The sequence below is a fragment of the Carica papaya genome, chromosome 6 (assembly GCF_054855325.1).
Source record: "Carica papaya isolate Zhongbai chromosome 6, ASM5485532v1, whole genome shotgun sequence".
In the NCBI taxonomy this organism is placed as follows: domain Eukaryota; kingdom Viridiplantae; phylum Streptophyta; class Magnoliopsida; order Brassicales; family Caricaceae; genus Carica; species Carica papaya.
In genome coordinates, this window is record NC_142314.1 from 3,854,598 (window position 1) to 3,869,458 (window position 14,861).

General features: G+C 31.3%; 3 protein-coding genes across 4 annotated transcripts; all 3 read left to right on the forward strand.

Moving 5' to 3' along the window:
• The first annotated feature begins 622 nt into the window (after positions 1–622).
• On the forward strand, positions 623–4,656 carry LOC110816566 (protein NTM1-like 9). The gene is made up of 7 exons (XM_022044807.2): positions 623–1,372; positions 1,645–1,922; positions 2,423–2,737; positions 2,855–3,244; positions 3,354–3,746; positions 3,835–4,029; positions 4,117–4,656. Exons 1-7 carry the CDS (start codon positions 1,207–1,209, stop codon positions 4,414–4,416), a joined length of 2,037 nt encoding a protein of 678 aa, XP_021900499.2. The 5' UTR covers positions 623–1,206; the 3' UTR covers positions 4,417–4,656.
• Positions 4,657–6,165: 1,509 nt separating this feature from the next.
• On the forward strand, positions 6,166–7,688 carry LOC110816490 (uncharacterized). Of its 2 annotated transcripts, none has more exons than XM_088206263.1 (2): positions 6,166–6,695; positions 7,241–7,688. In XM_088206263.1, exon 1 carries the CDS (start codon positions 6,486–6,488, stop codon positions 6,654–6,656), a length of 171 nt encoding a protein of 56 aa, XP_088062389.1. In that variant the 5' UTR covers positions 6,166–6,485; the 3' UTR covers positions 6,657–6,695; positions 7,241–7,688. The 2 variants fall into 2 exon arrangements, with proteins under 2 accessions (XP_088062389.1, XP_021900394.1); XM_022044702.2 differs by lacking the exon at positions 7,241–7,688 and adding an exon at positions 7,069–7,226.
• A 3,397-nt stretch (positions 7,689–11,085) lies between these two features.
• On the forward strand, positions 11,086–13,139 carry LOC110816491 (heavy metal-associated isoprenylated plant protein 30-like). Its single transcript, XM_022044703.2, has 3 exons — positions 11,086–11,497; positions 12,541–12,616; positions 12,718–13,139. Exons 1-3 carry the CDS (start codon positions 11,336–11,338, stop codon positions 13,038–13,040), a joined length of 561 nt encoding a protein of 186 aa, XP_021900395.1. The 5' UTR covers positions 11,086–11,335; the 3' UTR covers positions 13,041–13,139.
• Positions 13,140–14,861: the final 1,722 nt, after the last annotated feature.

Sequence of the window (14,861 nt, forward strand, 5' to 3'; positions counted from 1 at the left end):
ACTCAAGTTATTCTTTTATTTAATATGAGATTATAATTTTTAAATAATTTTTTAATTTGTATTACATATTTAATAAATAATAAAAAAATTATAAATTGATTATTTATAAATTTTCGTCAAAAAGTTTGTTTAAAATTATCAGGTTGTAATTTTTATTTTAAAAATCTTGTTTAATAAAATATTAAAAAAAATTCTCAATAAATTATTAAAATATTTTTTAATTGATATATATTTTATTAAAAATTATATTTATATATATATATAAGTTTTATAAAACAAAAAATATAATAAATAAATAAATTATTATAGAAAATATAAATTTTTTTTTATTATAACCTAATTATTTTTCTCTTTAACATCTTTATTTATTTTATCTCTGACATTTTGATTTGTTTACTCTTTAATATATTTATTTATTTATTTTAATATATGTAATTACTTCCTCTTTAATACCATAATCTTCTTCCTCTTTGACACAAATTTAAAATTTTTACAATTTTAGCAAAAGTGAAGTGTTTAATTATAAATATGTTGAGAGTTACAATGAGTTCACATATATCTCCAGAATTCACGAATCAAGAGATTATGTGGAATATCATAATCACAGGCAATCAAAAAACTAACAGAAGAAATTTCATGCAGTGATAAGATGAAAAAGTTGAAGAGGCGATCAGAGAAATCGAGCAAAAAGCAAAAAGTAAGAAAAAAAAGAAAAAAAAAAAGCGTTTGCAGTACAGAGAGTGATCAATCAGTGTGTGGCTTGTAGCAGAAGCTGACGAGACACGTGCAAAGGTCGAAACATAGTAAAAAGTGAAGAAATCCAAAAGGCAATTGTGCAGTGGCCAGCCACAATCATGCCAATTTCTGGCTCTCGGTCGCCGTGTATGTTGGACTATCAAATTCATATTCCTCCATGTAGAAAATCACTCCTACGGCAAACCCTAAAGAAGCAATTCCCTCAGATACTCGTTGCTTGCGCAGGATTCAAAATCAAATGGAGTGAAAAGGCGCAGGCGCGGCTAGTGAGCTGTCGTCATTCAATTGGCTTTTTCCTCTACCCCCTTGCTGATTAAGGCTTTAGCCACAAAGGGGAAATACCCGGATAAAAACAAGAACCCTCCAGTTGCGATTCTGTTCATAATTAAGATCAGTAAGAAATCATTCTTCTAGAAATTAAGTTAGCGGGAAGAGGAGGAGGAGGAGAAGATGGCTGTGTTGTCCATGGAGTCGCTTCCTCTTGGATTTAGGTTCAGACCTACAGATGAGGAGCTGATAAATCATTACTTACGGTCGAAGATCAACGGCCGTGATTCCGAGGTACAGGTCATCCCCGAAGTCGATGTCTGCAAATGGGAGCCGTGGGATTTACCTGGTTCGACTCTTCTTTTCATATTCTCTCTTTCTCTCTTTTTGATAAAAATAAAAATTAGGTAAGCAAGCACATATAACATTCTGAATCTGCTTAGATTCCTTAAGGCCGTCAGTTTCGTTCTCTTTATTCTCCATGCTGATTGCTTAATGGCGAAATGCATCTCATCATCTCACAAGATTCTCTATTTATTTTATGCGTAAATAATGGAGAATTTTAGGGAAAAAAATAGATAAGTTCTGATTTTCAGTGGTTGTAATCGAGATGGGTGATAGGGCTTTCGGTGATAAAGACGGAGGATCCAGAGTGGTTTTTCTTCTGCCCTCGGGACAGAAAGTACCCAAACGGTCATCGTTCGAACAGAGCCACTGATGCCGGTTACTGGAAAGCGACAGGAAAGGATCGGACTATCAAGTCCAGGAAGGCCCTGGTGGGGATGAAGAAGACTTTGGTCTTCTACAGAGGCCGTGCCCCCAAAGGCCAGCGTACCAACTGGATCATGCACGAGTACCGCGCCACCGATAAGGACCTTGATGGCTCTGCGCCTGGCCAGGTTTCTTCCTTTCTGTTCTCTGCCTTCTTTATCATTTTTCTGGGTTTCTTTTGGGTGTGCTGTTGGAGAGTGCCTGTCTTTTTGTCTATCTAGCTGATTTAGGCTTTGATAATACTTGCCAGATTATTTGGCTCTTCTTTACATACGTGAAGTGATCCTAAATCTGTTGTTCTGTGCATGAATCAAAGTATTATTAGCATATAGTTTTGATGCCAGAGACTGGCGATCTTGTCTGTTCTAGAAGCAACAAAAGCATCCTGTAAATAATTAAACAGATCCTGCCATAATCTCTTCTCATGTAATTTTTTTTTGGGATCTCTAAGGCCGATTTTGGCCATCATTTCTTGACCATTGCTGCTGCTGTTATTTTATCACTATCAAATTTGAGAAATAACCTGTTATTCGCCCTTATTTGTGAGATACTTTGGTTGGTCTGTGATTTATGTTTCGTGATCGGCTATTGACACTGTTGTCTCTGTTCTTCTATTTGCTTCATGCAGAGTGCATTTGTTCTATGTCGATTGTTCCACAAGCCAGATGAGAAGAATGAGGGTCCAAAGTATGATGAGATAGAACAGAATGGATCCTCTCATACCACAACAAAGTCCTTTCCTGATGACATATCTTCTGATCTACTTCAGGAAACAGCTACGTCTGGTATGCACATTGAAAAGCAGTCAGAAGGTATAAAGAGTTTGTTAACTGATAAGTGCGACAATGTGACCCCTAATGGTTTTGTTATCAATGAGAGCTCTGGCAATAGTCATACGACTTCTGATGCGGAAGAGCACATTGCAGAGGAAACAACAATAGAAGTGAGAAGTGGATTTTTTTTTTTCTGTTTCTGTGGTATCTTCTTCCTCTGTGTGAAAAGAGTATATTATGAGCATCACAATGACATGTTATTGTACTTTTCGTTTTATTTGCTCTAGGCATGTCCACTTCCAGGAGGAACCTCGGATGTTTATAATCAAGGTGATTGCAAAATTTTTTCCCCAGTGCAGCCACATATTCGGACAGAACTACCACCCTATATGGATGCACTTTATGCCAGTGATTTTGGTAGCAATAGCAATGGATTACTTTTTCAAGATGGCACCGGTGAACAGGATTTGTGTTTGACTGAGTTGTTGGATGAGGTCTTCAATAATCAAGATGAGTGCTCTGGTGAGGAGTCAACAAGTCAGAAAAACTTGATTCTTCAAAATGAAATGCATTTGTCTGGAAATACATGTCCATTGCAGACGGTCCCACCTGAGAATGCAGCTTTCAAGGAAAATGGTACATATGGCGACGGAGATCCTGACATTGCACCACAACTGGTAAAGGAAAAACCTGCTAATTGCTGCAGCTAAAGTATATATTTAGTGTAGTAGTTCTTTTATTTGTCTATTTAACTTGGTTGATTGTTGTGGTTTGTACATATGCCAGTATGGTCCGCTGGTTGGGGCTTCCATGTGGTTTGATGAGCATAATGATCGCAAAGAACCACTGCAAATTCAAACTTCATTTGGATCTTACCATGCTCAAGGATCACTGTATGGTGGAATTGTTGGGCATCGAGATCCTTCATCTGATGATTCCATCACCAATCTGACCAATCCTGTGAATCCTCCCTGCGACTTAATTAGTGGGACAGGAGTCAAAATTAGATCAAGACAGGCTCAGATCCGACCTAATCTGGACAACTTTATAAACCAGGGCACTGCCTCTAGGAGACTTCGTCTAAAGGTGGAACCTTCACCTTCATCAGTTGCCTACGACAACAAGAGAGACATGAACCGCAGGGAAGAAGAAGATGAAGTACAGTCATATGTCTCTGAGGTAAGTGTCCTTTGGGGAGTGGAGCTCATTTTTACAGCTCAATGAAGATCCACTATTGTGCTAATTTTGGTCAATTTGGTTCATACAGGTTATAGAACCTGCCAAACTGCCCTGTGGCAGTGCTCGCCGTCGTATTAAAATGAGGATCAGAGTTCAGCAGCCTCGACATGAACCAAATTCAGAGAACTTTGTTAGTCAGGGCAATGCTCCTCGAAGAATTCGTTTGCAGACGAAACGTTTCTCCACATTTGTTCAGGAAGGCAGGAGTAGATATGTTGATATGGTAATATTAATCATTAGTGAGATAAGAGTCATTTCATTGAACTAATGCTTGGAGTTGAATAAGCTTTTATGTAATGTTCCGCTGCAGGCTACCGAAGAAGCTTCTGAACGAAGCCTTACCTTTTATGAGCCATCAACAAAGAGTGAGCCCGTTAATATTGATGGGAAGAAGGAAATTTCACATGGGTATTTTGGAAAGCATAGATTAAGACCGAAACTTGGTGGAACTGGCTGTTCTCAGACAGGAGCAATAACATCTTCACAGGGACAACCCAAGCGTCCTGGATCAAGTAGTTTATTAGGTTATATTGTCATGACGGGGGTTGCTGTGATGGTGGTTATTCTTTTGATTGGGGTGAGCAGATGCTTAGTTCCCGCAGCTGCATGAAGCCAGTGTCTACAGGTATTGTTCTTCCATTGTATTTTAATGTGCAGTGAGATAGGCAGAGATCTGTAAATTGCCCTTTCCATGTCATGTATAGATATGTCTTCAACAACTCAGTAGTTTCTCCTTTAGCTATTTACGATGTATTTGGTTCAATTTTATTCAGTTTTTAGTTGTAATTTTTGCATTAGTCCCGATATGAACCAGTTAGAACATAATTTATAATCTTTTAGTTCAAAACAACATCATTATTTCAATTTTTTTTTTTTTTTTTTTTAATGGTGAAAAACTTAATTCTTACTTTAAAATGTAGGAATTAAATATTTACGGTCAAAAAACTCAAATTGAATAGAAAATGAAGTGTATTTGTAGCTCTGATGAGGAGAGATAATCTTACATAGCATTTGATTCCTGCTTTGTCTGGGTTTTACTGTATATCAATGGTGGGATTAGATTACTAATCAATTGAAGTTTATTTAATGGTTGTAATTATTGTTTGTTTGCTTAATATATATTTATTGTATAAAAAATATTTTAAGATAATTAAATTTTTTTTTTTTTTTTTTAATTAGGTTGTTATAAAAGTAAAATCTTTAAAAAGCCAAATGTTCACTTCCGGAACACTAGGATTTAAACCTATTTTTAATTCTCTATTTTCGACATTAGTACGTGGAATATATATTTTAAAAAATACGCGAAGAAAATGCAAATAATATTTAATTATTTTATGTAACAATTATGAAGGCCATCACGTGATCTTATGATTACGTGGCAATCGGAATAACGTACGTTAGAAATATTTAATAATACTCACCTAAAGAAGGCAACCACCGGTGGGGCCACAAAAAGATAATTATATTTATTAAATTTGTTATACGTCTCCGTTTTTATTATAATCCTGAATTTTGATATAGTAATTAGTTTATTTTATCCTCGGGAGTAAATTATTTATTTTATTAAAGTTTTATAAATGATACCGTCAAATATTAAAGGAAATACCAATAGTAATTATTTCTTAGATTTGTCTTTGATAATCTAAATAAAAATATTAGAATTTTGAATTATTCATATATCGAAGTGAAGTATAGGAATTTTTATTATTTACATAAAAAATTATAACTAAATTTTAACATTTTAAAATATTATTTTATAAACTCCAAAAAGGAGAATGCACTCGCAAGGGGGAGAGAAGATAAGGATGAGAAAAAGCAGGTGGAGATAATCTTGTGAATAAAAAGAAAAAAAAAAAAAAATTGGATCCACGTGGCAGAGATGTACCGCACTGAAAACACTGAACCAATTGAAATTATAAAAAAATAATCATACGTGCAAATATAATAATTATCTAAAATTAACAAATTTATATTTTATAAAATATTTTAATTTTGTTTATAAAAGAGAATGATGGATTATCCTTATTTAATTAAGGAAGGACGAGTTTCCTTCAGCAAACTTTAGAAGCTTGATTTTATACGCACGAAGACGTACGTAAATGATTGTATTTAATTAATTGAATTTTAATAAATAGTTTAATTGCATGAAAATAGATTTAAATAAATTAAATTATTTATTTATTTTTTAAAGTTACAATTAAAAAGGACTTATTTTTGTTTCTGTACCTAATAATGACTGTGAATTCAATTTTTAAAATTAATAATTATCACTTATTTGTTTTATTAAAAAATTACTCCATACGATCAATATACTTAAGTGCATATATATATATATATACACGTGTGAATAAATACAAGAAACCAGAAACCACGGGAACTTCGAAACCCGCAAACCCACAGAAAATAAACCGTGTCATATCACGTCTGACTGTTAACTGGATTGAAACAAACTTTCCGCTTGTTTTCTCCTCTATAAATATTTTCCCACACAGACAGAGCCGCCAGAATTGTCAACTACAGTCAGTGATCTTCCTCGGCCTTCTTCTTCTTCTTCTTCTTCTACTTCTTCAACCTTCTCTTCGCAGAAATCAAAAGATTCGAGTTCGATTTTGTGAATTAGGTTTCGGAATTTCGATTATCAGCTTAGCTTCCGATTAACACAGAAAAGAACGAGAGAAGATGATACTGGTAGCGATAATGGCGGAGCTAATGGAGGAGTACACGGTGCTGTTGGCTCGGGTCCTGGAGCATATGTTCCACGAAGCTCCATTCCCGAGGCGGATTCGGCTCCGACTCCTTCGTAGTCTTCACTTCGCTTCCTCCAATCCTCCTCTTCAGACTGCCGCTTGATCATCATCCTCTTCCTCTGTTTCTTAGCCAGAATTGTCGGTTAGACTGCTTTGCATTATTTTTGTATCTATGTAATTAATCCCCCGGGTGTCTTTGTTTCTGTATATATTACAGAGGTTTTAACCGAGTAATTTGTTTGTGAGTTGTTGAATTTTCTGCAACTGAGTTTCCATATAATTAACTGCCGCATATTAACTTTCCTCCATTAATGGATTCGTGATGTTAGATTCTTACCAAAATTATATGATACGCTGCTAGGAGAACTCGTCCAATAGTTCTTAAATTTCTCAAAACATGTGATATTTAACAGAATCACTCGATATGTATATCGGAGATGTTTTTCTTTTTTTTTTTTTTTAATCAACGTCGATGCGAATTACATTACTTGACAAATGAATGTATTTGTCGGCAGGTGCTTAACAATTCTTCTGATCACAGCCTTATCCATTCTTGATCAATTATCAAGAATGAAGAACGAATGATCCTTCTTCTTCTTTAAGAAAAAATATCCAATCGGAGACGTTGATTGATCTGTATTTGAATTTTTAAGATTTTCCATCTATTTTTCTTTTTTCCTCTTCTAGGAAATTATGAAAACTCGAGAAGAGACACGTGGTGTGACGTAACGACATGCCACGTGGCCGTGGTCCTTAGTAGTAGAGCGGGCCCCGGCTGTTCCGATGCGATTTGTGTGACAAGTAAGCAGTTACCTTCCGAGGAAGAGTATAGAACGTGAGCTGTGTGATCTGCTTGGACCGCGTTTGGCTGTTTGGTTTAAATCTTGAATTATTTTAAATTTTAACCTTATAATGGTTTTCTTTTTTTATTGAAAGCAAGATCATGATTACAAAAATTCTTTAGCAATGAATTTGGATTGAGAAACTAAGATTGGCAGAGGATGAATTTTGGTAGGATTCAATCATTAGGGTCGGTAGTTTTTTATTTAAATTAGTTGGTGTCTTTGATTCAAATTCATTGGTTCAATCAAGTACTGGTTGATTTTAATTTTATTGATTTTATAGGATTTATTTATATTTTATTATTACAAAATGGCCAATGAATTTACTGCCACTGCCCCTTGTATATATATATATATATATATGTATGTAGGTTAAAGTGTTTAAAAAATGAACTTTCCAGGGACTACCTGAATCTGGATGTTAATATAAATAATAAATTTGATCGAAAAGAAATATAGTTGTACATACGACGAATTATTAAATTAATGTTTCATTTGTTATGATTTAATTTTTAATATTTTTTTCATTATAATTTGATATATAATATTTTTATTTATTTTAAATATTTAGTTTTATCTTAATTTTTTATTTAAAAAAACTAAAATAATTACATCATATTTAAATATTTTAAAAAATAATTTTAAATAATTAATAAATTAATGATAAAAATGTACTTAATATTATTAATAATTAATTAATTGAGTAATAATAACTTGATAAATATAAAATATTAAAAATTATATTCTAACAAAAAATATTAAAAGTTAAATTGTAACAGTATTAAGAATTAAGAATTAATTTAATAATTTATTCTAATACCCGATTATAAATAATTTAATAATCTGTATGTATTACAGATTAAAATTTTAATTTTTACTGAAATATTAGATAATTCAAATTTGGCTTAGTTTTATACTTATAAATAAAAAAATAATTTTTTTCTCAGTGTGTATGTAAATGTATATATTAATTTTGGATAGTAAATCCTTGAGTTATTTACATATTTACTTTTTCGGTGGTAAATTCATATGTTTGTTTATTAAAAAAAAAAAAAGTACAAAAGTATATTATAAGTTGTACAAATAATTAATTTAGAATTAAATTTTATTTTTTTTCTAATAAAAGTTTTGAAACCCTAACCACATGCAATCTTACTTTAAGAAAGAAAAAAAAAAAAAAACCTTTTTGGTGTAAATTAATTATGAATTGTATACTTCCACCTCAAGATATAAACAAAAAAAAAACATTTAATTAAATATAAAATTCATTTAAAATTATATTTTTATTTTTATTTTAAAAATTTTATATTGGATTGTTATTTCCATTTCAAAAATTAAAATTTAAACAAAAATTTGTTCCCCAATGGCTCCTCTGTTTCTGGGCTTATCAAATTATAATGGGTTTGACGATTCTAAACATGCAGACCAATTTCTATAGCTACCTATAATATTTACATTGACATCAATATTAGTATATTTCTTTTTCTATATAATAACCTATTAGTTAAATTACAAATTGAAAATACATAATGATATATGTAGTAAGTATAATTTGGGAGATTTTGTGAATGGTTGTGATTCTCGCACACAGATAAACACACATACGCACACACACACACACATATATATATATATTAAAACCCATCAAATAAAATTCAGAAACTATAGAACTTAAAGAAGGAATTTAGTTCGAGATCATGTCTCTCTAGTCATGTTTGTATTTTAGTGGAGAATTTTGCTACTAATAGTAGTAAGCTTTTCTTCAATCCACATCTATAAATATATACTTATATACTTATACGGTTATATGCTTGTTGGCTTTTATGTATATATAGTATTACCCTGGTTCAATTCATGCACAAAGAATAACATTCTTGTCTACGTATACAGCACCAGGAATATCGAATAAGCTGCTATGTTTCTCGTCTTTCACATAAATAATAAATTAACTTGAATAATTAATTATCTTATAATCAAGCTTGTGAATATACATACATAATATATACATCTGTGTGTGTGTGTGTGTGTGTGTGTGCATAAATAGTTTCTAAAAGGTTGTAAAGCGGCTGTCTATATTTCTCCTATGTAGACAAGGGGAGCTGGTATCTGGAAACTTTGGTTTAGATGCTCTGCTTTCACTGATTAAGGACTTTTGCCAAGTATATATATCAGCATATACATATAGTTACATATATTCCAATTCCCAGAATTAGTCCTGCAGATTTATTTTTATTAACTCTGAAGCCTAATGCATCAGCTTATTGTAAGAAACTATAAAAGCACACCCTGACACACGTGTGTGTGTATATATATATATATACATACCACGCAATTACCACGTATACGTTTGTGTGTATGGATGGTGTGACTGCTGCTGGAAGAATAATACTTCATTGGCTTGCATTCAATGGTGGGGAATTGGGAATAACTGTGCCATTAACTTTTCAGCATGCATGCATATGCAGTACATGATTATCTTTTTAAGTGAAAAGTAAATTATTATTAATGAAAGTATATATATATATACCTTTTCTATTTTGTATTTTCTTTTTAATTTACCTTTTGCAAAAAGTCTCGATTTTTACTCATACATTTTTGTAGGTTGTACGTGCCTTTTGGCGCTCAATTTCAATTACACACATACACAAACGTAACATATATACATATATATATATACATACATACATATATATATAAATGAAAATTAGTATTAATATATATATAAATATATATATTTAAAAGATTGATGGGTTTTAATTTGAAACATAAAGTGCAAGTCCTAATAAAAAATTCTCATGTCTAGCTAGTGTGAGATAATGATAAAAATAATACACGATATCTTAATTTATATAATTTATCCTAAAAATTGTACCAATTGATTAACGTTATCTATAAGTATATATTTACATATAGATGAGTTAATTAATGAATCATAATGAGATTTAGAGATTATATAAATACGTATGTGTATATATAAGTTATATTAAATTGGTTAGGGTATGCGGATCATAAATATGAAAAGCACTGAATTTCAAAAGAAAGATTTTAAGGAATATGTTTTTTCATGCTTTGATATGAAGGAATATATATATATATATATATATATACATATTTATATATATATATTGGGTTGGCATCGAGACCCACGAGGTGGTATTTGCTTTTGGTTAAGGCGCCCATATATATCCATGTATATATATGTGTATGTATATCATCCATGATCATGAGAGGCATCCATGAGGATGATATTCCTCCCCCTTTTTGTGTGTCAGCAGTCACGTTTTGAACCATTAACGTGATCTGATCAATATCATCATCCGGCTTTAGATACCATTCCCTGTCTAAAGGGTTATTTCAATTTATTCATAAATATATAATACAATTAAACATTTATATATCATCATCAAATGATATATCAGACACCCATCATCATCATTAAAATTCACCTTAATTCTTTTAAAGATTTAATTTCAATTTTTAGGAATAAGAAAAGACAGTAAATATTGTACGCGAAAAAATTACACCCAAGAAAACGTTTATTAGTGGTAAGTCCTTACTATATATACATGCATACATGAGGATAATACATACATACATACATACATACATACATGTGTATACATACACGCATACAAACACCCGACAATAACAAATATATATTAATGTCATAATGACTTGAATATTATATACATAGAGTGTGTGTGTGTGTGTGTGTTTATATATATGTATTGGTGCTTTTGGGGGAAGTTAGAGGAATATATATGAAGGAGGAGATAGATATAACTTGGGTAAGAAGAAGAGATACCATTGTGAAAGAGGAATATCTTGTGTTTCTGGAAAAAATTTAACTTGGTCTCTATCTCTTCCTCAGCCCTTAAGTTTAATTAGACTAAATATATAGGTAATTTTGTTTATACAGCTTGTATATGTGTATATATATATGGCCAGCTTGCTTATTAGAGCCTTCATATCTGCGTTTGCACACTTGTGTTTCTTTCGCTATCCGAAAAATCATTTACAACCATACGCCAAAGAAATCCCAGTGAGAACCAACATCAACTACCACCGCAACATGCCTAGGGGTCGACCACTTTCTTTGCAGGTAACTCCCTTCGCTTTCAATCCATTTTCTTTTTCTTTGTCCTTATATATATATATATATGTATATCTTTCCCTCTCTCTCTTTGTCTCTATATATATACATATATCCAACTTGCTGTGAAGCAAATGACAAAGCAACTGTAATTGATAACTTCTGAAATATCCATATGTACATATATATTATGTCTATCTCTCTCTGTGTTATTCAAGGCTGTTGTATATACAAAATATCCATATGTACATGCATGTTTGGTTTACACTCATTTCTCTGAGTAAAATTATGGTTTCTGTGCTGTTTTTGTTGCAAAATTATTTGTATGCAGATGTTATATAGTATTGACATATATGAATATTTATCAAACATAATAAAATTGTATGAATTTACTTTCAAAGATTAAATTGATAGAAAGCTGAGTTAAATCCATTATATTTTAATAATTCTCAACTCATGTTGTTTTCTTTACAATAGCTTTCAGAGGAGGATCCAAATATTTTAACCTCCATCCTCTCTAAAACAATTACGAACCCACAAAAAATGAGTTGGTTTAGTTCTTAATACAAATATATACACACATACATATTATAACTCTTTCTTTTTTGAACGAATATAATATATGTTTTCGGATACACATTTTTTTTCAGAAGAAGATGAAGTATGATCCATGTCCGAGCTATATGGCTTTGGGATGAAGTGAATCATATTTATTTTAATCATATGTCTCTAAATATTCCAGCTTTAATTATTTAATTTTTAGTCATTATATATAATATATATATATATATATATATCTAGTCCCAGGACCTAGCTTGGCCGGCCATAGTGGATTTAAGAATCTGGAAACAATGAGTTTAATCTAAACAAAACATTGCTTTTCTTAATCCCTTTGGTTTCCTATAAGAGGCATAAAAGTTTCTTTCAAGAACAAAAGGAATAAAGGAATCCTCACAAAGATATCTATATAATATATAAATATATGAGCCCACCACCGCCCACTGATCCGGTTAACATTTAAATTAATTCCTTTAATTAATTACTTTATCCAGACCGTGGAGCTCAAAGTCCGGATGTGCTGCAGTGGGTGCGAGAGAGTCGTCAAAAACGCCATTTTCAAGCTTAAAGGTTCTTCAAATTTAATTGATTATACTTTATTTTTCTCAATCACTAAATCACATTGAACAAAGTTAATATATATATATATATTCATATATGTATGTAATTAGGTATAGATTCGGTGGAGGTAGAGTTAGAGATGGAGAAGGTGACGGTGGTTGGCTACGTTGACCGAAACAAAGTACTGAAAGCTGTGAGGAGAGCCGGGAAGAGGGCGGAGTTCTGGCCGTACCCAGATCCTCCTCTGTACTTCACGTCGGCTAACCATTATTTTAAAGACACAAGTAATGAGTTCAAAGAGAGCTATAACTATTACAGACATGGCTATAATCTTGGGGACCGCCATGGAAATCTGCATGTTAGTCATCGTGGAGACGATAAGGTCAGCAACCTATTCAACGATGACAACGTTAATGCATGTTGTGTCATGTAAATCATTATTACACCTAATATATATTTATATATATGTATATGTAATGTTTCATTTGTAATTATCAGTATGTAATATATGGGTGATTAGTGTTATTGTGAAGTTTATGTGTAAAATATGTGTCTGTATATATATATATATATGTAAATATATTTTCGAGGTTTCATGTGTTTTTGCTTTTGTTTATTGAGAATAGATTATGAATATAAGAAGTAGTATGTGTATAGATATAGGAAAGAGGGGAGGAATATATTCGGAAATTCAATTAGGAAAACTTTCTTCTATTTGGAATTGAAAAGGTGAAGAAACCTCGGCATGCATTAATTTAATTGTGGCATTTGTTGCCTTCATATATATATATATATACACACACACACATTAATATAATAATATAAAATATAACTTTTAAATAAAAACACATGATAATATAATTTAGTTTAAATTTATAATTATTTATACATAAAAGACTTATTAATTATTTAATTAAATATTAATTAATAAATATGTTTGATTTTAGGAATAACAAATAATACGTATTTTAAATTAAAACATTATTATATTTTAAGGATTAAAAATTTATACTTTCAAAATTATCAGATTGTAAACAAACATTTTTTTTTGTATAAATAGAAAAACCCTTATTATATTATGGGCACTTGTGTATTAGTTTTAATGGATAAAATTTTGTTACTTTATAATAAGATATCTATTTTGGTGCAACATATTGAGAATTCTTGATCACTCGTAGACCATATTAGATTAAATTAGTATATAGAATTAATTGAATGAATTTTGGTCCAACAGCTATTTATATTGCAATTTAATATTAAAGGTTTAAATTTTAATCTTTATCTAAGTGCAAAACTAATATATATTACTTTATATTCAAAATATATATATTATTTCTAAAAATAAGCACATATAACTGGGAAAGGAAAATATTAAAAATTATTGTAGATGAGATAAAATATAATATGCTAAGGGGAGTGTAGCAACCTGAAACTTAAAAAGAAATAAATTATAAATTGAATGCAGAAGCGAAATAATAGTATTAGAGTTTATATTCTTTACACAACAATTCAGAATATCCGATAGGGATACGAGAATGATCATTATTAAAGAACAACAAATCAAAGAAATAAATAAAAAATAAATAACTTAACATCATATTCGCAACCCTCTTGTGGATCGGGATATGAATTTTGGTCCTCTTAATCTGAAATGATTAATGAAAGAGTGAGTTACACTAGTCTAGTAAGAATATCACACTACTCACTAATACAGAAATGAAAGTTGGTAACAATCATAAAAACAACTAATAAAGCTCTTAATTTAATAAATTCATTTATCATAAGTAAAATTATTTATTGTACACTTACCGTAGCGAAATTTTTAAAACTGACCTATAGAAACAATACCACAAACAATATTATGACATCATATTCAATTAACCAAAATAACAATTTTTCTTTTTTTTTTTCTACCTACTGGTATCCATGAAGGTCCATAGGGATATCCCTACTACGTGTGAACCCTTATTCAATATTTTCAAGTAACCGGCCGTTTCCGTACCCCGTCCAGTATGAGCGCAAAAAATACCATCTTTCAATACTCCATCCGGTATGAGGGTGAAACGGGTCATCCCCATACCCCGTCCAGTATGAGCGCCAAAATACCAATCCTCTGTACCTCATCCGGTATGAGGCAACGTTTACGGTATGGTTCTCTATGCACCCAGTCCATCCACCATTTTTCAGAATATTCAGTAAAGCTATCATTCATTCATTCACTTTATCAAAGAATTTTCTGTTTACATTTAATTTT